Raw genomic sequence first — 23,898 nt, 5'->3', positions numbered from 1 at the left:
GGGGGCACAAGTTAATTAGGATTGGGTGGCGTCGACTAACTATAGGTGTTGCTGCAGCGTGGTTGGTCTTGGCGTGAGGACGTCACTGGTCAGCCTCGTGGGTTGGGTTGGGCCTGGCAGGCCAGCTTGAGGTCATCCGAGCGGTGTTGGTATGCTGGGGCAGCCTGTGACAAAGATGAATACCTTTCCTGACTCGTTTGCCCTAGGCCATGCACACTGCAGTTATTCAAGAAACGACATCTAAGTTCATCAATAAATCGCTCAGCAGTTTGTCTTATAAAATAAACGCAACACATGAGGAATGCACCTCGTGAGAGGTCCGGTGGTTGTCGGTTGGGGTGAGATTTACCTGTGTCCTATTGACCGGTATTTTAGGTCGAGGGGCTGGGCTCTGGGGCCTGAGCCGAATGATACATGTCTGTCTGCCGCGTTAGAAGTTATTATATAAATGGGTCTCTGTGTCTTGTCCCAGTGATGGGGGTCGTCTTTGCACGGGGTCATGATTCTTGGGGTGGTCTAGGGGGGGTTGTGGAATTTACGAGAGGGTGCTGGTAGATCAGTGGATTTAAACGTGGGTTTATTACCGTGCTGTAAATAACACAGGTGGCGGGCTGTGGCCTTGGGTGCGGTACCGGGGCCTCTGACTCTCTGAAGCGGCTCCAGCTTGGTTGGGGGAGGTGAGGGAGCGCGGCACAGGCCTTAGCTTCTTTATCTGGCAGGCTTGGTAGGGTGGGAGGGAGAATGGCCTTGCATATATTCACAAAGGTTTTTTCCTCGTGCGTTGCTAACTTTTGAATGCAGAACTTTTATAATGTTCCGCCTTATTTTGATGTTATTTAAACACACATATATATTTCAATTTCGTTACACATTTCTTTAATACAGTCGGTCCGAGTACCTTTTCGTTACCTAACATTATATTTACTACATGGTGTGATTATTTTATGTACATTAGACGTTACACGAGGTAGTTCTAGGTTATGGCCTACAGAGATTGATGCTCGCTGCTTTAGGTGATTAAGAAAACATATATGAGTTCAGGTTTCTACATAAAATTGTAAGAACACTTATACAGATAAAGGCTATACATTTGGTCGACATCTTTCTCTGTGGTTATAGCAGCACTAGTCCAGACCTGGGGTGGTATCATGTAACGTTACATCTTTATGGTTTATTCACAGTTTACAGGATCTGTTTAAACAGAGGTAGTTCGTTGATACCAATACTTGAATTATTTTCTACTTTCTTCAGATAGTGATGCTTCAGCTTTTTTCCCGTCACCCCGGCCTCGCGGACCAGGTCATGCGGGGTGCAATATTACATTGTGAACGATAAAATGTTACAGTGTTAGCATCTCGGGTTAGCTCATACCCGACTTTCTCATGGGAACGCGCTCGCAGCGGATCTACCAGGGCTACTGCGGCGGCGGAGATGCATGAAAGGCCCTCCAAAGGTGGGGGCCTCGTTACAGTGTGCTGAACTCACGCCATGTTTGCTAAACAAGATGGCTTCTAGGCCTAACTGAATTTTGGTATATGCAGGGAACGGATATGTGTGGGCAATGTCGTCGGCGGGTGACCCCTCCTCCACCTGGGCCCGGGTGGCATGAGGGGACGGCCACCGAGTCATGGTCCTCACCTGGGGAGAAGGCTGCAGGTGAGGAGGGCCTCGCGGCCAGTCCTCCCCTACAGCACCTTGGTGGGAAGTTTGATCTTGATCCAATCACCTTCCTCAAGACTGAATTCTCTACAAGCATTCTTCCTGTCATATTGCTCCTTGGATCTGACCCCAGATTCAAATATCTTCTCTCTCACTCCCTCCAGATCTATTCCTACGAATTTTGACCTTCCCATCCAGCCTGGACACATGTGTGAGTTAGGTTTCCTCCCTCTTAATAGTTCAAATGGGGATACACCCGTAACACTGTGTGGTGCTAGTCTATATTGGAATGTTCTCTCCATTATGGTCCTGACCCAGTCACCTCCTGTTGCTACCGCAATTCTAATTGCATCCATGAGAGTGCGGTTGAAGCGTTCTACACACCCATTGGTCTGGGGATGATATAATGAAGTGGTTACTTGTTCTATTCCATGGTTACTCAAGAACTCTCTAAATTCCTTGGAAACCAATTGGGTCCCATTATCTGATAAACACTTTCTGGGGAATCCCTCTCTCCAAAATAATTGCTCCAAACATTTAATGATGCTACTGCTGGATATGTCTCTTAGTGTAAATATTTCAGGCCACTTGGATAATAAATCTATGACAACCAGTACATAGGTGTCTCTCCCACCCTTGATATTGAAAGGCCCTAGTAAGTCTAAAGCAACCTCATCCCATGGAACTGTGGATGGCTTTCTAACAGTCATGGGTACTTTTTGAATCCTGAGACCCTTATTACCTTCAATGCAATCACAACAATTGTTGACCACTTCTTCAGTGTCTTTGTCAAGATTAGACCACCAAAATTCTGCTCTAACCAAGCCTTTGGTTCTAGGCAGTCCCAAATGCCCAACATGAGCTAGCTCAATTATTAATTTTCTCATTTTAATAGGTACAACCATCTGATGTCCTCTATGTAAGTATCCTTTATCAATCCAGAGTTCTTCCTTAACTTTGGCAAACCCGCCTAAATCACCAATATAGTTTCTTATTCTGTTCTGCGTCACCAATGTTAAAACTCTCTGGTACAATTCATCCTCTGAACATGCATTGTCCCACTCCTCTTTCTTTACTGACTCATGAACCTGAAATATTTCAACACCTTTCTCACGAGTCAGAGGAGACTCCTCAGACACTGTTTCTCTCACTACTGATCTGGATAAGGCATCAGCAACTACGTTGGTTTCACCACTAATGTGAAGCATATCATATTGCAGGCCTTGTAGGGATGTCACCCACTTCATGATGCGTCTGGAGACTCCCTCCAGACCACCTTTGGTAAATATTCCTATTAGGGGTTTATGGTCTGTACATACTGTGAATTCTCTGCCCCACAAATATCTTTTGAACTTTTCCACTCCCCAGACACAAGCCAATGCTTCCTTTTCTACCACTGAATATCTGTTCTCAGGTCCTTTGAGAGATCTAGAGGCAAATGCTATGGTGTGTAAGCCCTCCTGATCTTCCTGCATTAGGACTGCCCCAATACCATAGTCACTTGCATCCACAAATAGTAATGAATGTCTACTTTCTTCAAACGTTTTCAAGATGGGTGCATTGACTATAGCATCTTTAATCTTACCAAACTCTTCCTCACAAGATTCATTCCACTTGAACGTAACACCTTTACGAGTCAACATCCTCATGTTCCTTGACAAATTTGCCAACCCTCTAACAAACTTGCCATAAAATTCAACCAGACCTAGAAAAGATAGTATATCTGCTTTGGATTTTGGTGCTTCCATCTTGCGAATAGCTTCTATGGCCTTTTCTTTGGGTTTGATCCCTTCACCTGTAATTTCATGACCTCGATATTCAACTTAGTCAGTTTTGAATATGCATTTCTCTAACGATACTGTAAGGCCAGCCTCTTTGAATATGTTCAACACTCTCTCTAACCTTTTATCATGTTCTGCTTCATTTTTCCCACATACTAGCACATCATCCTGGTAACACATGACACCTCTCTCTCCTCCCAGTAATCTGTACATGACGTTCTGAAATACACTAGCTGCTGAAATCAGTCCAAATGGCATTCTTATACATCTGAAAAGGCCAATAGGGGTAATAAAAGCTGTGAGATCTCTCGAATCAGGGTGTAATTCTACTTGGTGATATGCAGATTTGAGGTCAATAAGAGAAAATACTTTGGAATCAGAAACCCCTGCCAATAAATCATCTATTCTGGGTAAAGGAAATTTGTCAGCCACTACATTTTTATTCAGGTGTCTAAGGTCTATGCACATCCGCAGAGATCCACTGCTCTTTCTCACTATTACAATAGGACTAACCCACTCTGAGGAATCAATTCTCTCTATCACCCCTTCACTTTCCATTTTATTCAATTCACTCTCTACATCTTTTCTCAGGGCCAAGGGAATGGTCCGTAATTTGGCAACTTTGGGAATGGCATCCCTTTTCAAACGAATTTTGTGCACAAATCCCTTCAAGCACCCTAACTTAGTGCCACTCATATGCCCTCTGGCCCCTTCCATAACAATGCTCGAGACCGATTTTCCACCGGATTTTCCACCTTCAACAGTCAAAACCTGTTTTGGGTGGCTTGCTTCAAGTCTTATCTTGAGCTCTGCCTGATCGCTCCAGGACAACAGCTCTCCACCTCTGTTGGCTACATGGATAGTCCCTAACGCCTTCCTGTCTTTGAATTGGAGCTCAGCTTCAAAGCACCCTAAAATTTCTATGGGCACATCTCCATAAGCATTTGCTCTGACTACATTCTCCCACAATGTACAACATCCAAATTTCTCCTTCCACACTTGCACACTTATCAAAGTATAATCTGCTCCACTGTCCATGAGCATTGATACTGGCACCCCTCCAACTAACACAGTTGCATATGGTTTCTTTTTCTTGACCTTCCCATCAATGGCATTGACTGAAAATATAACTTCTCTACCAGCATCATCAATTGATATAAATTCTTGATCTGCATTGACTTCATGTATTTGACTTGGGGCGGTATAAAAATTCCTACAGCATCTAGCCATGTGTCCTCTGACCCCACATTCATTACATATAATGTTTGATGCATAACATTCTTTGTCAGATGCTTTGTGATATAGACTCCCACATCTGAAACACCTCCTAATTGATGCACCTCTAGGATAACCAGAGTCCCTGCCACACCTGAATGTAACATTCTCACTGGGCGACCCTCTGGTAGATGATCCTTGTCCCCATGCTCTGGTAAAGGGACCTTGGCGACCCTCAGGTCTCCTACCCATTTGCCAAGTGCGATGCGCAGTTGCCGCACCTCTCTGCATCACTCTCGAAACCTTATGTATGGCAGCTTCATTGTCATCAGTTTTGGGCTTATCTTGAGATGTATTATCCACTTGAAGCATTTGTATACATTTGTCTGTGTGTTCTATCATTTTCGCTATCTCAATTGCTCTATCAAGAGAAGGATTTCTTTCCTTTCATAACTCCTTCCTGATGTTATCATTAGAACACTTAATCATGAGTTGGTCCCTGACATGCTCATCTCGACAATGGTCAAATCTACATTTGATGGCTAAACCTCTAAGAGCGGTTACAAATTCCTCAATACTCTCCCCAGTTTTTTGAGTTCTCGTGGCAAATTTGTACCTTTCAAGAATTATATTTTCTTCAACACAGTAGTGTTTGTCTAATTTTGCTAATGTTTTCTCATATGGACCCCCATCAGGAATGTCTGGAGGTTCTGGTAGTTTTTTGACCACTTCCTGTCCTGCGGCACCTAAACAGTGAAATAGGAGCGCCTCTTTGCGCTCATTGGAGAAATTGGGTCCAAATGCTGCCAGTGCATATTTTTGAAAACCCTCTTTCCAGTCTATCCAACGCACTCTGGGCTCACCTGGTGTAGGCAGGAAGAAAATTGGGGCTGGGACGTTTGCCATGTTGTGAATTAATTAATGTCACCCCCAGGTAGGAAACCTTACACAGCCACACTGTCACTTACTTGTACTTAAATTTTATAAGGTGTGATTTCAGGTGGAACCTGTGCTGATATTGTCAGCGCTGTCTGTGGTGGTTGCAATTTGTGATCCACAGGTCAGCCTCCTCCGTAATCCACAGGTGATCCAATTTGTGATCCACAGGTCATCCAACCTCCTCAATATTCGTGCTCAGCTCCAGTATGCTTTTATGGTTCTCTCCACTGCCAAGCACTGACTTCTTTCTTGGTGCTCCGCTCCAAAATGCGCTTTGCTGGTTTACTCCGCTCCAGGAGGATGGCCGTGTTTCTCGCCTGCTATTACACACCACATCTAGTGTAACACTCCGTCCATTTGCATTCAAACTGTAATCAATATTGCTGCAGTGTTGCTGCTGCTGGGGGCCTTTTCTCCTTGGCCCAATCCTCGTCGCCAATGTTAATGATGTAAATGACCACGCTTCACGTTGATGCTTGTCTTTATAGAGAGGCTTTATTTCTTTAGTTCATACAAGAGAAAGGCCCCCAGCTGTGGCTGTCCTCCTGCTCTCAATCCTCTCTCTCTCTGCTGCTAGAATGTGGAACCTTTGCTTAATCATAACAACAAAGGTTCCTTGGTAACTAGGTTACATGGCAGCAGCTGAATTGATGTGATTGTAAACTCAATGAAGTAAATGTAACCACCTCCTAACAACCACCCTCTAGATCAAAGGTCGATTTACCTTGGGGAACATTTTCGTTGGAGACATTCTACTTACACTTACATCAGGTTGAAAATGTTTCCTTTCACACTTTGTTTTGTTTGTTGTGCGGGGGTCAGGATAGGACATTTTGCACACAAGGACGACTTTTCAGTTTCTGACATCCTGACACAGACATATCCTTTGTTTTTGTTTTTTAGGGAGGGAGGGAAGCTTCTCTTTAGAAGAGGGTCAGCGAGGCATTTTCCCAACCCACTTTGATTTAAATAAGTCTTTAAGAAAAAACATGACAACGTTGTGTCCGTCTTTCTTTTCTGACCCCTCACAGTATGCAAGCTGTCAACAGCCAGAGGCAGGGATGGGAAGCAGGGAGCTGCAACGGCTTGGCGTTCACTAACGCCAGTAAGGTAGAACAACGGCAGAGGCGGCCTGAAGGGTTCAAGTGGGAAAACTGGAATCCTGATGCCAGCGGGGGAAAGCTGCAGATGGATGTAGGACAGAGAGAAAGAGAGCAGTGGCTAATGGCAGCTGTTCAGCTAAATCTGTATGAAAGAAGCTGAAGTGGACTCATGGATTTAGCAGGAGACAGCGATAGCTTGCCCATGAGTGGAGACAACCAGGACACTGAAACTTGACTTTCTACCACACCCAACACTAGATTGACTTCATCCGTCTCAAAGTAGCTACTCATACATCTTTTGAATTATCCTTTTAGCCTCTCTCTTTTTGTGTGTTATCTCCCTGTTGTGATGTTTAAACAGTCATGTTAGAGTTTTGGTTTTGATCAGTTTCAATAGTGAACATTCTTCATTGCATCCAGATGGCGAGATACCGGGTAACACAAGAATGACTTCTAATATATGGTTATTTTCTAACCAAGAGGCATCTAAATGTAAGTATCACTCTATTTAAAATAGGATCTCTTGGGGGGGCGCTGTTGCGCTCAGTGAAGATGGCCGCCTGATCTTCGGCTCCGATCTGTGAGGCACCGTTTTGTTGGAATTCTCCTGTTTGCCCCTACGCCATGACCACCCGACACACCAGAGGGGCTGCTGATGAGACCGGGCACCTGCTGTCCAAGCGCCGCCCATGGTGCCGCTCCTGCTGCGGAGCTACAACCCGCCGCGGGCTGGGCGGGAGCGAGTGCCTCCCCGGCCCCGCACTTGGATCCGTGGGATCGCGCCGGAGTCCCGCGGCTTGTGGCCTACTGTGGGGGAGGGGCGCTTCACTCGCTTGCGCGTTCGCCCTCCCCCGCTTGATACGAGGGCGGCTGGCCTCGTTCTTCGAACCCTGTCGACACCTGCACCGGACTCCAGAGCGCTCCGCTCCGCTGCCCCCATCCTGGGCGGCGTGCTGCGCACCACCGAGCTTCCATCGCGGGCTGGGCAGGAGCGAGTGCTTCCCCGGCCCCCGCGGCTTGCGGCCTACTGTGGGGGAGGGGCACTCTACTCGCTCTGTGCGATCGCCCTCCCCCGCTTGATACGAAAGCTGCTGGCCTCACCCTTTGCATCCAGACGGCCCCTGCACCAAACTCCAGAGCGCTCCGCTGCCCCATCCTGGGCGGCGTGCTGCACACCTTTGAGCCTCCATTGCTCCGGCTCCGGGCGGTGAGTTGCCCTTTGCCCCGGTCCCCCGGCCCTACGCCTCTTATATCCCTGAGGCTGCAGGATTCTCTCGGGCCTCCTGACACGCGGTGAGTGCTGGTGCGCCCCGCCACCTGAACTGGACCCTTGCCCTAATTGTGTGCCGGCCTGGGGGTCCCCCCCCTTCGGGTCCTCCTCATGCCAACTTTACTGCACCACAACCGTTTCTCCCCGGATCCTTGGCCTGCGGTTGGGGGTCTCGCCGGCCTGACAAATTGACTCTGGGACACTCTGGGGAGTCTAGCCTTGCCAAGCCACCTTTCGACTGGCTCTCCTCCCGCACCTGAGTGCGCTGTGGCTACCGACCACCAACGTTCCACGTGCAACTGCTCCTGGGCCCCAGTTGTCCTTGACGCCCTCCTTCCACTGACCGCTTTACTGCCTCTTACAGGGATATTTCTCTCCACTCAAGCCTTCTGGATGTGGTAGTCGGCACGTCTATCTACCTCAACTGTCTCCCACCGATCCTCCCGACTGGTGGACCTATCTCCAAGGTTGCTCTGGGGTCCTTCCACTTGCCTTCGGCGATCTGCACCGTGAGCCACCCGTCTCACTGCCTCATATGGTGGTGGTCTCCTACACCATATTAACACCTACGACCCCGGCTACTACTGCCTCTACTACTAGTCACTCCCACTCGAGCCCTGACCACCCCTACAGACCTTCCGGTGAATTGCTCGGGTCCGCTCGGCGTTCACCGGCTCCTTCGTGGTCTGGCTGGGCTGTGGGGCCCCCCATCGGAGACGCCATACCCCTTCCTTCCTTGTGCTCTGCCCGAGCCCCCCGTTCATACGCCTCCTTGTCGATCCTGGTGTCTCCCCTTGTGGCCCTGCCCTCTCTCTTCTGTGCTTAAGTTTTCCCCTCCACCAGCAACATGTCGACACGAACCGGCAAGAAACAATCCTCGATCAATATTTTCACGAAACCCTCGGGGGCCCCCGGAGCTGAGGCGTCATCACTGGAACCTTCCCCCTCACCGGTGCTGGAACCATCCGACTCCCAGAAAAAGATGGAGTTTATCCGAGAGGGGTTCACCACAATTCATAGTAAACTTGATGACATGAACGGCACGATTTCCTCCATTAAAGCACATATGGAGAGGACTGATGGTCATGTTGCCGAGATCGAGACACGAGTGAGCACTGCCGAGGACGGTCTGGGTTCCCTCCGTGCGGAGGTCTCTACGCTATCCGCCCGCGTTACGGAGGTAGAGAAGAAGAATGAGGACCTCGAATCCCGCTCGAGGCGCAACAACCTCCGCATAATCGGGGTGCCAGAGGATGGTATACATGAACCCATGGGAGATTATGTGGAGGGCATGCTACTCCAACTCCTTGACTCCCCTAAACTCTCCCCGCAGTTCGCGATTGAGAGGGCACACCGCTCACTCACGGCGAAACCCAAACCTGGAGCACCCCCACGCCCGATCATAGCCAGGGTCTTGAACTTTCGCGACCGCGATGCACTCCTTAGGGCGGCAAGGGCCAAGGGGGACCTTCTCCTAGGCGCAGCCAGGATCCACCTATATCCAGATTTCTCGGTGTCAGTTCAACGTGAGCGAAAAACCTTCCTGGCAGTGAAGAAGAGACTACGCGACCTCCAGGTTAAATATGCCATGTTATACCCCGCTAAACTGTGTATCGAGCATACAAACCGGGTTTACTTCTTCACGCTGCCTGAGGAGGCATCCAGGTTCATAGATGAACACTTTCCCGGCTGAAATGTACTCGTAACAGTCACGGACACTGGCTCGCCACAGGTTGCTCTAATTGTTGAATGGACGCCGCCTAATCCTGCCTTAGATCTTGTCTGAACTTTCGTCACTCCGTTACTACCTGATAAGATTCCTATGTAATGCCTCATTCGCACTTTTGACAAAAATGTTATTATCATTGCTGTTTTTTCTCACTGTGATTGTTACCTCCAGATTCACTGACCTATCGCAATATGGCCGGGTTGCTGGGCAATCTCTTGCTCGGCCCGCCCCCCTCCTTGGTGGGCTCTGGATGCCCGTCAAATGCTTTTCTCCCCCGTGTTCACCTCTCTTTAGGATTCTTTCTCAGTTCCTCTAGTTGAGCTAATACGCTTCTCGGTCCAGTGGATCGGATATATGCATTTTCACCCCTGTTCTCTTGGTTCACCACCTACTGACCATGCCCCCCCGTCACCCATGGGCCCTCCCCTGGGTGGGAACGGGTAATTTTAGTGGGCATTATGTTTATCCTAAAATTGCCTTATGGTTCGGAGCATCGCCGCCAGGCCGGTACGCAGGCCCCCCAGGCGTTGATGCCATTGTGTTTGTTCTGGTTGTTTGGGTGTGGGTTGTTCATCCCTTCGTTTGGGGGAGGGATGTGGGAGGGGGAGGGGGGATTGGGGTTATATGTTAAAAACGCCTTGGTATTCACAGAAAGGGCAGAGTCCGAAGCATCATGGCCCCGTCGGCGATTTAGATCGGTCCACATTGGGCATCGTCCACGGGGAGCACATTTCCACCCACCCGTATTTCTCTATGACTATCCCTGGAGGGTTGAGTGAGGAAACCCTGACATTTATGAGCTGGAATGTAGGGGGATTGGGTAATTACAAGAAAATGAGGCTACTTCAACTTCAAGCCGAGCGACATGGGACTAAAATCCTCTTCCTTCAGGAGACACATGCATGCACAGAATACTGTGAAAAATTTGCTAAAACATGGGGTCCCCAAAGGTACTTTACCACCTATTCTACCCAGAGCCGCGGAGTTATGACCCTTATTCACAGAAGCCTCAGATTCACCCCCATTGCTATGATTATCGACCCCCTGGGCAGATACGTGCTACTCCATGGTACCTTACAGAATAAGGAAGTTGTCCTGTTAAATATATACGGTCCCAACATTGATGATCCCGGATTCTACTCTGATTTTATAACTCTCTTAGATGGCTTCCCTCTGATACCGATTCTCTGGGGAGGCGATTTCAACACGATATTCGACGTGGATCTGGACAGATCTGGCTCCAGACCCCGTCAGCTCTCCAGAGCGGCTTACACTACACTCTCCTCTCTTCCCCGCTTGGCCCTATTTGACGCATGGAGGCTTCTCTACCCTGATTCCCGCTCTTATTCCTTCTACTCCACGGTTCACGATTCCTTTTCTCGGATTGACAGATGGCTGGTGTCCGATGGGCTAATAAGGAATGTATCTGGTATGGCAATCCTCCCCAGGACCCTATCTGATCACTCCCCTGTGACTGTTATTCTATGCTGGGGCCCGGATCGGGATCGATCCAGATACTGGAAAATGAAGCCACACTCCCTCCTCGATCCAGTCTTTAGCTCTGAGATGGAGTCGGCAATCGAGGAGTTCTTCGAGATCAATACCAACTCTGTGTCCTCACAGGCCACCCTCTGGGAGTCCTTTAAGGTCTACATCAGAGGCATTGCCCTCTCCAAGGAAAATGGTATCCTCAAAACTATTCGTAGGGAAATCGCCGAGAGCGAGGCCACGTTGTCTTCACTGGAAGCTCAGTATTCCCTAGATCCAACCCCTGTAACCCTTGCGTTAATTGGCACGGAATTGGACACCTTCCGTGCCCTCGCGGACCGCGAGCTGAGGTTTCTCGATAATCCCGGGCGGGCGAGGAGGTATGCTGAGGGCGAACGCCCCGGACGTATCCTAGCTAGACTCCTCCGCCATGAGTTTGGCTCCCCACCCATTCCCGGAATTCAGAGACCCGATGGATCCCTGGCCACCTCCCCTGGTGATGTCAATGCGGAATTCCTTTCCTTCTACCAATCCCTATATGCACACTCTGACAGTGCTACTGCTGCAGAGATCGATGCTTATCTTGATAGACTCCCCCTCTCGGTCCTCCCTCCCGACACCATCGGATCCCTCGAGAATCCATTCACCCCTGAGGAGTTCTCAGATGCTATAGAATCTCTATCCTCGGGTAAGGCCCCAGGTTCAGATGGTATTCCTGTTGAGTTTTATAAACATTTCAAATCACTCCTACTCCCCCGCCTGGTTGCTCTCTGGGAGGAGTCGGTGGAGGCGGGCCAGTTCCCCTCCTCACTCCGCGAAGCCACCATAACAGTCCTACTAAAACCTAATAAATCCCCCACTCAATGCGGCTCTTACCGCCCGCTCTCACTGATCAATTGCGACGTTAAGATTTACGCAAAATTGCTCGCTCTACGACTGGTCCCATACATGCCACATATCATCCACCCTGACCAGGCGGGGTTCATCCCGGGCCGCTCCACCTCCTTAAATCTGAGACGTTTTTTCAATATTATAAGTAGAGTGAACCCTGGTGTACACGCGGTGGCCGCGACCCTAGACATGCAAAAAGCTTTTGATTCGGTCTCGTGGAACTACCTCTGGCGGGTGCTTGATAAATGCAAATTTGGTCCCACCTTTGTATCCTGGGTCAGGCTACTTTACTCCAACCCCGTTGCCAGAGTTCGTACTGAGGACCGCTGCTCCCCCTATTCCAAATAGCTAGGGGCACCAGACAAGGCTGCCCCTTCTCGCCCTTAATCTTCGCTGTGGCAATGGAGCCGTTTGCGGACATGCTTCGCCAAAACCATGCGCATAGGGGTCTACGTACTGCCGGTTCCTCAGATATAGTCTCTCTATATGCTGATGATGCTCTTCTCTATATCCGCTCCCCCGAAACTAATTTAGCCCCAATACTGGCAGACATTGCTCTCTTCGGACGGATCTCTGGTCTCACGGTGAACTGCTCTAAATCAACCCTCTTCCCGCTCACGCCCAGCACACTCCCCCCTCCCGATACCATGGGATTCACATGGGCCCAATCTAGATTCACTTACCTGGGCGTAGTGGTGTCACGTCATACTGAACGGGTCTTGGAAGATAATTTTCAGTCATACCTCACAAACCTTATGATAAAAATACAGGGCTGGAACAAACTTCCGATCTCACTGGCGGGTAGGATAGGGGTACTGAAGATGGTGGTACTTCCCCAACTACTGTACAGATTTACTAATATTCCGTTGTGGCCGGGAGCTGACTTTTTTCAGGCATTGACACGCGCCCTTAACTCCTTCCTCTGGCACTCCGGTGCGGTCCGCCTTAAGCTCAAGACCCTTTCTGTCCCAATGGAAGCTGGTGGCTTTGGGGCACCAGACTTCCTCAAGTACTGGCTGGCGGCTCAACTCCAACACACTGCACACTGGTTCAATATATCGGACCCCCCACCCCACGTTAGACTGGAAAGGCTGTCAGTCAGCGATCGCGACATCCGATCTCTGGTGTTCGTACCAATACCAGCGGTATCGGACTCACTGGACCCAGCGACATGCACATCCTTGGCCTTGTCCAAATCTTGGCAAATATTGTGCACTGCCCATCCCTTTCACAGTAACTTCCCGATTTGGAATTTCCTCCCTGGGGTCCCAGGAGTCGTTCCCTCCGTGGTTCGCACGTGGGCCGAGGTGGGTTATGAATTGCTGCGTGATATATTCGAACAGGGTAATTTTATAGAATGGCCTGACCTCCCGGCCCCCCTTAGACGGAAACCTTCCGTCTGGCTTCAGTATTCATCCCTCCGTAGAGTGCTCAAGCACAAGTACACATGCTTCCCAACACTGCCACCTGATGAACCTGCAATCACCGAACTGTCCCCACCTGACCCAATGAGGGGCAACATTTCCAGACTATACACCTTACTTCAAACCAGGACACCCCCTACATTCTCCAAACTACGGCGCTCCTGGGAGACAGATCTCGGCCTCGAGATAACCGATGAGCGCTGGTCCCACATGTGTGCACGGATCCATGGGGTATCCTTCAACTCCCGGTTCAAATTGATCCAATTCAAGGTGCTCCACAGGTACCACTACACCCCGACCAGGCTACATCGCATCTCGAGCGACTCCTCCCCTAGGTGCCCTAGATGCAGCTATGAGGATGCCGACTATATCCACATGATCTGGTCATGTCCCCGACTCACCCAATTCTGGATCTCAGTGTGCTTCACTACATCGACTATCCTCGAATCCCCCTTCTTACCATCCCCAATGAAATGCCTATTCCATGATTTCCCCGAACTCCACCGTGACTCCAGAAAACTGGCTGGCCTCTGTATGCTACTAGGGGTGCGTACAATTCTACTTTGCTGGCTACGGCCTATCACCCCCACCCACGCGCAGTGGCTCAGAGCAGTTACGTGGGCCTCCGACACCAAAGAATCCTGGGCGGTTCAGCAACCCGCCTGCTCCAGGCCTAGAGATATCTGGCTGAAGTTCCGCTCATTCATGTCCTCCACTGATACCGACTCAGATCCCGCATCCCCAGCTCCCTCTCCTAACCCAACCTTAAGTGGTCCCTGAGCTGTCTTTCATCTACCTTTGTTCCGACCTTCTATGGGTCCCCCTGGTGCATATGTCGATCCCATTTCCTTTATGTACCCCGTTTATATGTACTGTATGAAATGTGCCGATTGCTCTGTTTTGATTCTGAAGGCTCTATTGTTACTCACCTGTATCTGTGTTACCAAGCTGAATGAATAAACAAAAGTTTAAAAAAAAAATAAATAGGATCTCTTACTCAGTGTTCCGGGTTTCAACATCGTCTTTCGAACTAGGCACGAGCTACCTTCGGAGGCCATCATTTGCTTGTGATCTGGTTGCCACTAAATAATACAATTTAATCTGGTACCGTTCCTGTTGGGATAGCCATCTCATGTTATACTACAGTGTCAAAACCTAAAGAAAAAAATACAAGATAAAGAATGTGTACTTACAAAATGGTCAGGCTTGTTTACTACTCACTTGAAAGTAGTTTTTTTGATAAACATTTGGAAATGCTACATACCAATCACCAATTACAAAAGATTAACCAACTCCATTTGTTTTGGAGGGCAGGAAAGACCAGGCGTTTCGCCACCTAGCGTAGGCCCGGGTATGTGCGTCTTCAACTGACCTCTGACCTGGTTTGACTGCATCCTTGCTTCTCTTTACAGGGTGAACCTCAAGAGGAAGAAGTCTGCACGGAAAGCTCAGAAGGAGCGTGCTAAGGGGTCTGACTTCTGCAAGTCTCAACACTTGGATGTGGTCCAGTACAAGGACGTCGCGTCAACCTTGCCACCCAACAAAGAACCGTCCATCAACTTCCTGGATGTGAGTCTCTGGTTCACTGCCTACAGTCACCCGCAAGGTTATCAAAAAAGCTGGGCATCGCCTCAATAGATCGAACCTTCAAAGCATGAAAACCCTCAATCTGATGCTAGGTTCCTTTCAGATGTTCAGGCCAGCTCCAGCTTCCAAGGTTGAATAGAATGCACTGGGGAGGGTGTGTGTGCGTGCGTGTGTGTGTGTGTGTGTGTGCGTGCGTGCGTGTGTGTGTGTGTGTGTGTGCGTGCGGGTGTGTGTGTGTAAGGCTGAGAAAATGGTGGGGGGTAAAATTCAGGAGATCATTTTAGAGGAACATCAGGCAAAAGCTGGGCAGAATTAAGAGATTGCTATCATACCCCTATACCCCTACATCCTGTGGCCCTAATCAATGCACCCCATTGAAAGAGAAAGAGAATGGGGTACGCATATGCAGGAGTCCGAAACACAATGGGATCAATTAAAATATGGAAGGGATCCATCTTTAACTCTCAACCAGACCAGATGAGACAGGCCAGCAGCTAGTACCAGAGTCAAAAACATATCAACAAAAATCGATTTGGCATGCATTTAGCTTTTAATGTAATGTACAATGGTCATATATGGACCACCATCCTCTTCTGTTGTATTGCCTTCTTAACGCATAGTTCTGGAGGAAACCTTTGAGTGGAGGAGCTGGTTAGTGCGAGGAAGAGGTGAGGCAGATGCAAATACTAGTGTGTCTAGATGTTTCATGCTGGTGACACTTGGGAATGTCTGTATGTTACACTATTTGGAACACTAGTTGGAGGTAACTTGCCAGCGATCTCTCAATCTGAAGGTTGACGGAGCTCAGCCAACCATCTGGGTCAGTGTTCCCAGTTGACTAGTTCAGGGGTGGGGGATGGTTTCTGCAAATGCTTGCATTGATATCGTGAAAGAGGGTTTGTGTGTCTCAGAGCTTTCCTTGTCCGCTCTTATTCTAGCCCTCTGGCACTAGTGGAGGATGTCAGACGCTCTGTGATGAGATAGTGGTTGGTCCAAAATTGTTTTGTTATGTTGATGTTAATGATGGACTTGTGCAGCGTGAATAAGGTATCCATTGGGTACATGTTGGTGTGTTTTAGGTTGTTAGCAAGCACTTGATTGCCTGGTACGACATTTCATTGATACAGTCTGCAGCCAACTTGTGTTGTGTGCTGTCAATCCTAAGGTACAAAGAGGTTTGTGTTATGGCCTGGACGGAGCGTGTCAAGCCCACTGATTGACATAAGCAGTTGTGTCCGTTTGTGCATCCTTTATTCTGGATTTTCTAATTGTGTTGGAAAGTTTTTCTGTGTTTTTCCCCAAAAACCCTCTTTTTTCTGCTCTATGTTGGGTTCTTGCGGGTGCTTCTCCAACCTCCCATGGCTCTCAATCAATCAAAATTACTTTATTGGGCCGTCAGGCCATCAAACTACATCCTAGCATAGCAGAACAATATCTTTTATCATCAATACATCGTAAACAAAACAAAAGACAGTTTAGAATTCGTTTTGGCCCACAAGTCCTACAGGTCACAATCGGGGGCATTAATTCAGAGCAGGAGAAAACCCCTCTTAACTGAGGCCACTGCGACTGCCATTTGTCCTTTTCCCCAGTGGTATAGTGTTGGCACCAGACAGAACAGGAATATGCGTGATGCTTCCGGGAGAGTGGATGGTTCTAAAATGGGCAAAGGGGCTGATCACGATTGTACTGTTTGTAACCCGACCACAGCTCATAATTCTGTCCAAAACGCCATCGGCCACTCACTGGTCCCAAAATTCCAACTTAACAGAGTCGCAGAAACTGTCAGCCTTGTTACTCACTCGCTATGGCATCTCTAGTCACTAAAACGCAAAGCTTCGCAGTACGGGGCAAGTGCAAGCACTTACGTGACAGTGCATCCCTTGGTTCTCGTTGAATGAGTTAGGAATAATGTGCCCCTTCTAGGCCCCCCCCAAGGTTTTGTGACTGGACCTGCATTCCGTAATGTGAGCTCTGCTTACTCTGTATTCAGCGGAACTAAGTCCATGGATTGCCATTGACTTTGTATCCCTGTCTTCCCATGTTTCATACGTAGTGTTGACGTTGGGAGCCTTCGTGGCATCCCTGACTATGGACTGGTGGACCACTTGCGCATTGGGCTGACAGTGAGTAGTAGCCTGTGGTTGTTTAGTGGTGATACATTGGGGGCGGGGATTATCCTTATCTTCGGTAATTAAGGGGCAATTTGTATCTAGAACCTCGGGTGGCTCCTCTGGTGATTTATAGGACCTTATTCCATCCAAAGAGCCAGTATGATGCACTCTCGAGGAACCCCCTCCTCCGCTCCCTTGAGCATCTATCAAGATCATTAACAGCTTTTTTATATCTGCAAGTTCAGAGAGCACTTGGTTGCAGTTGCATTGGTCCGTTTGCTTGGGGCCCCTTAGTGGAGTTAAGCGGAGAAAGGAGCCCGAGTTCACCGTGTTCCTTCCCCAAACCCTACTAGAGAGGGAAGGCCTGTCTTCAAGTACATCATCAGCCTCCAAGGCCTTTGGTGCCAAAGGTTCCAGGGGGCTGAGATCCTCTGCCGATGTAGACAGGGTGGCAACCGCTTGGATCGGGCCAGACTCAGGCAGAGTATCAGGGACAGGCAAATGTTCCTATAAAGGTTCTCAGTTGGGATACCCTCCTCTGGTAGCCGATAGGGGTGACAGCTTGTGAGCAGGGCTGAAGTGGCATCGCCCACCCCTACTCCACCTCACGGCTACTCAGCTCTGATGTGGGATAGAAATTGGTTGCATTAGTAAAGTCAGGGAGGATGGAAGGGGGGTTATAGGGCACAAGAGGTTCAGGCAATGTTGTCAGGTTGGAGTAATTTCCACTGCCCTTATCTTTTCGCATATCTTTGTCATGGCAGGTAAGCGGTCCCATGGTAATCAACAGGCCCTCATTCTCTGGAGGGTCGGCGTGAATTCTGGCAATTGGATCTTCTACATCATGTACCATTTGAACCCCTCGAGGAGCTGGTGGTCGCTCCACTGAGGTGGACCCCTATTTCGTTTGACCCCCCCCCCCACATGACATCCTGATTAGACCCAAGGAACTGATGGATTTCTTTTATCAAGAAAGAAGCCTCTCCCATCAGTCTAGTAGGGCTGTGATGTTTTACTGCAAAAGATGCCTCAGTCTCGCCCACTGCACCTAGTCGAGGGGGCTTGGTTCCCAGTTTGCACCTCAGAGTCAGTGGGCCTCATTACGAGTCCAGCTGTAACCGTGCCGGAAAAACCGGCAGGCTGCCGCCGGACCCGTTATACCATTCCGCCTCTGTGATTGCCGGAATCACTATAACCCTGGTGACCCGGTAATTCCAGAGGAGGAATTCTGTAAATCCCCATTCCCATAGGACTCCATGGGATGGGGACCATGGAAACACCGGTTCCGTCTATGACAGAGCTGGTGTTTCCATGTCCACCTGCAGGTGGGTGGTGTTACTCCCGCCAGGTCTGACCTGGCGGGAGTGACACCTCCTGCCTGCAGGACTCGCAATCAGCCAGTCCGGAAACAACGGTGGCGGCCGATTTACTGTCACCGTTGTTTCCCGAGCGGCTGACTTGTAATGAGGCCCAGTATCTTGCATTTAGGCTCCGGGCATTCTCCCATACTTAGATAAGAAATAAGCAGTATATGGTAAACGTTTGGTAGAGGACTCGGGGCTGAGGGGAGGGGTGATTAACCATGTGGCCCACAAGCTGGGATTAAATCAGCAGTCACAGCAGTCACTAGTACCTTTATTCTTGGGCCAACCCCTCTCCACTCTCACCTCGTGGTGTGTCTCCAGAAGGATTTCTCAGTTGCCGTACTGTACTTAGGTCCCAAGACTTGGGGCTCAGGTGTAAGATGAGATGTGACGTCACTGCCTGCTGGTCGCGGAACACTATGCGAGAGGGCAACACCCGCACCTTTGACCTCCGCAGACTTTGGCCCGGCGGGTGATGGTCTATTCTGAATGTAATAATGGGGGGGTGGCCTAACCCAGTAGTGGATTATGGTGGCCATCCTGGACAAAAATGCGGGACGCCACCTGCGCCCTTGATCCCTGCGGGCTTCTTGAACTGTGCTTTTATATCTCTTCCCTCACCTGTGTTGGCTCTCTCTATTGGAATTCCCTATCAGGTAAGTGGGAAAAAAACCTGCAGCAGCTGCGTAACCCCACCGACCCCTCTACACGTCCTGCCCACAGATGATACTAGTCACTGCTGCGCTCACAACCTCTGGAGGGGAAGGGGACAATCATACTCCAAATTTCTATCCTTTCTTGACTTTCTCTCTTTTTATACTTGTGGTGTATGTCTTCTCCTCCCTCCACTCATCTTTAAAGATCTGAAACACACTCAAATCACCAGTTAGGCTTATCCACCTAAGAAATAAAATGACCTTTTCTAAACTTCCCCCAAAACCTCAAGCCCCCTTTAGTACCTAGACGCCTCCCTGATTGCCTGGAGGAGAAACTCAACATTTTTCTAGCTGAGTTGAAAGCACCAAGGGCCTTATTGATGAAATTTTTTACTGTGGTTCAAAGTGACTTTGCACTGGTGCAAAGTCCCAGTGTGCTGCACAAATACACTTTGCACCGCTCTGTGAATCTGGGTGTATGGGACTTTGCACCATGCTAAACATTTCATGAATCTGGCCCCAATTTTGTGAGAAAGGTTGTGAGTCTGTTCATTGCCAACCGCCTTATATTCACCTTCGGATTCTTTTTGTCCAATTGCAGCCTAACTTTCCCAAACGAACTAACCGTAGTCATAAATCTTCGCGTGCTTTTTGGTGAAGTCTTGTTTACCAAAAGAATAAATAAGGTGCACTTGTTTTGCCTAGTCGGGGTTCAGTTCAAATGTGATTTTTGGACAAACTTCTCTTTTCTTTGCTGCTTCCAAAAAGTTTAAGACCGCCCACACGCTCCCAGATTGCGCATGCGTGTTTACGCGAAACGTACAGTGTATTAGTTCACACGTGCATGGATTGAGACGTTTCTGATGGTACTTCCTGCGCACGCGCACAATGAAAGTGCTAAGGCACTCCTGCATTTGAACCAGGCGTGTGCACTACGAAAATACTACCACTAGGAGTGCCGTGCACACGTAAAACGAAACAAATTCTCAAAAAAGATTGTGCTTGCGCAATTACTGAAAGCCTTTCTTGTACGCACGCAGAAGCGTAGTCTTGAATTCCACTGCTAGTCAAACTATAGGGAAATCCCACAAAAGAAAAGGTGTACCTTCTTGCCCTTATGAACCCCTACAAAAGGCATTCGTCCATAATGGCAGAGTTCTGGACTTCTTCTGGCGAAGACGCACAGCATAGCTCTCTAGCATTTGTGTTGCAAAGGCGGGTGAAATCACCCAATTTTGTTGTTGGCGGGTGAGACGCACATTGGAATGCATGGGCGTGTAGGGGGATTGGCGGGTGAGTCAGCCCTTTACAAGACGGGTGACACCCGCCAAAAGCCTGTGAGTTGAGAGCTATGCGCACAATGAAACCCTCTGTTCCTTTTTTACTTTACCGAGAGCGTGCACCACGTGTGATATGATATGGCATTTATAAACGTGCCTATACACAAGTGTTTCAAGGCGCGACGAGGCAAGGGAGGGGGAAGACTGACAACGATCCTACTAGGCCAGGTGTAATTCAGATCGCGCAAGTGCAGGGGAAGGGGAAGGAGGAGAAGTGCGGGGAAGAGGACAGTGCAGTGCATGGGATAAGAAAAGAACAATAAGTAGAAGTACGGCCAGCAGGTGGCAAGTGCAATGTATCGCCTACTTCTCTAGAAAACAACAAGGGATGGGGGATTCTCCTTATTGAACAAGTGTCTGCCACCAGTACATTCCACCACACGTCCCACAAAGTTCTCTCAACTGAGAGGGACCTCCGCTAACTTAACAACAGGGGGGCCAAGGCCTAACGTGAAGTCAGCAGGAGAAACAAGACTAGTCCAGGCCAAGTCTTCAGATGAAAGGCAGTTTAGAACATTCCTAAATGTTATGTTATGTTGTGTTGTGTTACTTGCCATTTATATAGCGCTCTATATATCATTGGTAAGACCTCAATGCCCTGGTAGGTTGAACTCCCTCGAGAACCGTAGTTCAAGTCACTAGAGAGAGGTAGTGTTGTATGGTGCGTGGCCCAGGCTGCCTTACCCTAGGCGCTCCAGCCAATCTCCATCTTGGATTGGATAAGACCCATCTAGCTCGAATGCAAACAGTCAAGTAAAAATGAATTACAACCAGCATAGGCCCTAATACCGTTAGATGACTAGTTCATAATATCTCCTGAATTTTAGTGTTGCAAAACTCCCCCAACCTTGTGAATGACACCACAGTGCCCCCTCGTTGCCCTTGGGACCATGACATTCTCCTCCCTTTGTTTTCCTCCTCTCCTTTCCACTATTCTCCAACGTTCTACGCCCTGGTAAGATGTGTGATGGAGGCTGCCCCCATGTTTTCCCATAAGGGGGCTAGTTATAGGTCCTGTGCTGATATTTCCCCAGGTGAACATCACGTGACCCGCTGCCACCTCCCACGGTTCATCACTGTCCCTTGGTGTCTTCTGCATCGTCTGCCACAGACGGATCTGCCAGTGTTCGTCCCGCCATGGTGTTTGGCACTTATCACGCTCTGTTCTAATCACTGCACTGTCCCCCTCACGTTCAGCACCTGCCTCCTGGTTACCGGGATAGGGTCCCTCCTGGCCAGGCCGATCCTGATGTTTACTGCACTGCCTGCGTTTGTCCTGCTCTGCTCCTCAACAGTGGATTCTCCACGGGGCACTACATGATTATAATAGTAGTGTCAGAGTTTAAGACTCAGAGTACCTCTGACTGCCAGGAGTTCAAAGGAGGCAACATATTTGGTGGTTACAATGAAGGAAACAAATTGTTCAGGGCACAGTAGGGCTGATCCCTTAACCCTGGTCCTCTATATCCTATTCTTGGAAAGATCTTGTCACTCTGAAGCAGAAGAGAGTCAACTTTGAAGAGGAGCTTCCTTTGAATTATATTTCTGTGATGGTTAATATCCATGACTTCTTGACTTCAATCATCGGGTGCAGGTCTGAAGCATTTTTGTTGCCTAATCTTCATTTCATCATCAGACAAATCATTAAACTGTCTGAACTCCGAGAGGCGCTACTTTGCTGTGAGGGCAGGCCTGGGGCGTTGAGTGTTTCTGGTGATGGGGAGACTATCGTTCCCCTAGTTGGGTGGTCAGAGGTGGTATTAGTGTCTCCCAATGTCAGTATCTTTAGTAAGTTCTTTTGGGTTGGGAGGTTGGTTGCCTGGTAGTTGGGTCGTCGTGTTTGGTAGGTCGAGGGGAAACCTAGGTTAAGCAGATTTCATGGACACGGTTGGTGAAGGCATTGAAGCAGGGTTAGTTGGCTTAGACCACAATAGTGTGTTAGGAGGAGTTTTGGGTTGCATTCAATCTCCTGATGCCTTGGAGGCCTTGGACAGATGTTCCCGAATGCTGTGCAGAGTGTGTGGTGCCATCACAGGATGTGATGGACCAAGAGTAAGATGTCCACAACCTTCTTTCCTAATTTATTGCAATGGTAGGTGTCCACAAATAGCTTTTCTGGGTCTTCCCTGAATGTTGATTTCTTGAATTTATTTTCCACTACTTGCAGAAGTAACCTAAGTGATGACATATGCCTTTCAAAGTTTTCCAGTTTGGGGGCACCATGAACAAACCCAGAATTAGGCAGGGGAAGGGGATTTCCTCCCCACCTAGAGGAGGCTAGAGAAGAGACAGGTGCGGAGACTGAGGTGCAGAGGTACCAGAAATCACCAACAGCAGAGAATACAGGTGTATTGTTTAAGAATTCATCTGGGTCAGAGGTCAAGAGATCAGTCCATGCGCAAACCATAATCCAGGTGGCATGGTGGATAATCTGTCTGAATATATGTGATCCGGCTGATCAATCAGTTTGGCAAGCTGAATTACAGCCACCGTCAGAGGTAGACATTCTCGCTGCCTGTAAATGTACCTTACTTTTTAGATTTGCTGGAGTGCAATTAAAATGTTTTAAAAATAAACTTTGAACTGAGGAATTAGGATCCTAAAGGGGCGGGAGCAAGGCTGGAATGGTGTTCACTGGAGGAAGTCTTCAAAAAGTGCATTTGCCACTTTCACAAGTGATAATTGACTTTTGGCGAGTAAGAAAGTGTGTGCTCTGTGCATGTGGAGAATTGAGTGGGTGAGTGACTTGTTATATCTGGCTAGTCGCTTGCAAAATGTAATGTCTATCCCGACTAGAGCCACTAGCGGGAAAACAGTGCATGCAATTTAGGCAACATGGCACAAAGGTTGTCACAGGGGTTTGGAAGTATTCTAGAAACCACACATTCCCTAGCTGTGGTGCCGGCTCTTAAAGACATGGATTCAAGTCTATCAATCTCAGCGGTTTGCATAATTTTCACCCTGGGAAATGAAGGCTTTTATTACTGCATAATGTTTACTATTTTAATCGGATATCCATATGTTTTAAGAGGGACACCCCATGTGAAATGCTCCAAAAAGATGTTTGAGAACACTACTTCCAAGCCACATGGTTTTGTACATATTACTAGGATTTGGAAAAGGAAAGTGGCACGTCCTTAAACTCAAAACCCTCTTTCTGTTTTAACAGCGATCTTCTGGATATCATTGGGCATGTTTTAAAATGTGTTTATGCTCAACTGAGGCTTTTAAATAGGTTGTCCACAACTATGGAATAAGGCATCTCTTCTTGGCAAACTGTCAACCCTGGGCTGCTGAAAGCACTGACTGCCTTCGGATTTTGCAATAAGCCTCAGAGG

General features: G+C 48.6%; 1 protein-coding gene across 2 annotated transcripts in view; it reads left to right on the top strand.

The window, feature by feature from the left end:
- CTSE (cathepsin E) overlaps positions 1 to 23,898 on the top strand; it is a 287,701-nt gene that overhangs the window by 32,560 nt on the left and 231,243 nt on the right. For both annotated transcript variants that reach the window (XM_069632601.1, XM_069632602.1), the window contains exon 2: positions 14,912 to 15,068. In XM_069632601.1, the coding sequence (XP_069488702.1) occupies positions 14,912 to 15,068 (157 nt within the window). The remainder of the gene's footprint in view (positions 1 to 14,911; positions 15,069 to 23,898) is intronic.

The sequence above is a fragment of the Ambystoma mexicanum genome, chromosome 13 (genome assembly GCF_040938575.1).
Source record: "Ambystoma mexicanum isolate Mex_15411 chromosome 13, UKY_AmexF1_1, whole genome shotgun sequence".
Lineage (NCBI taxonomy): Eukaryota > Metazoa > Chordata > Amphibia > Caudata > Ambystomatidae > Ambystoma > Ambystoma mexicanum.
Note: the sequence above shows the minus strand (reverse complement) of the source record. Positions and strands in the feature narration are given on the sequence as shown.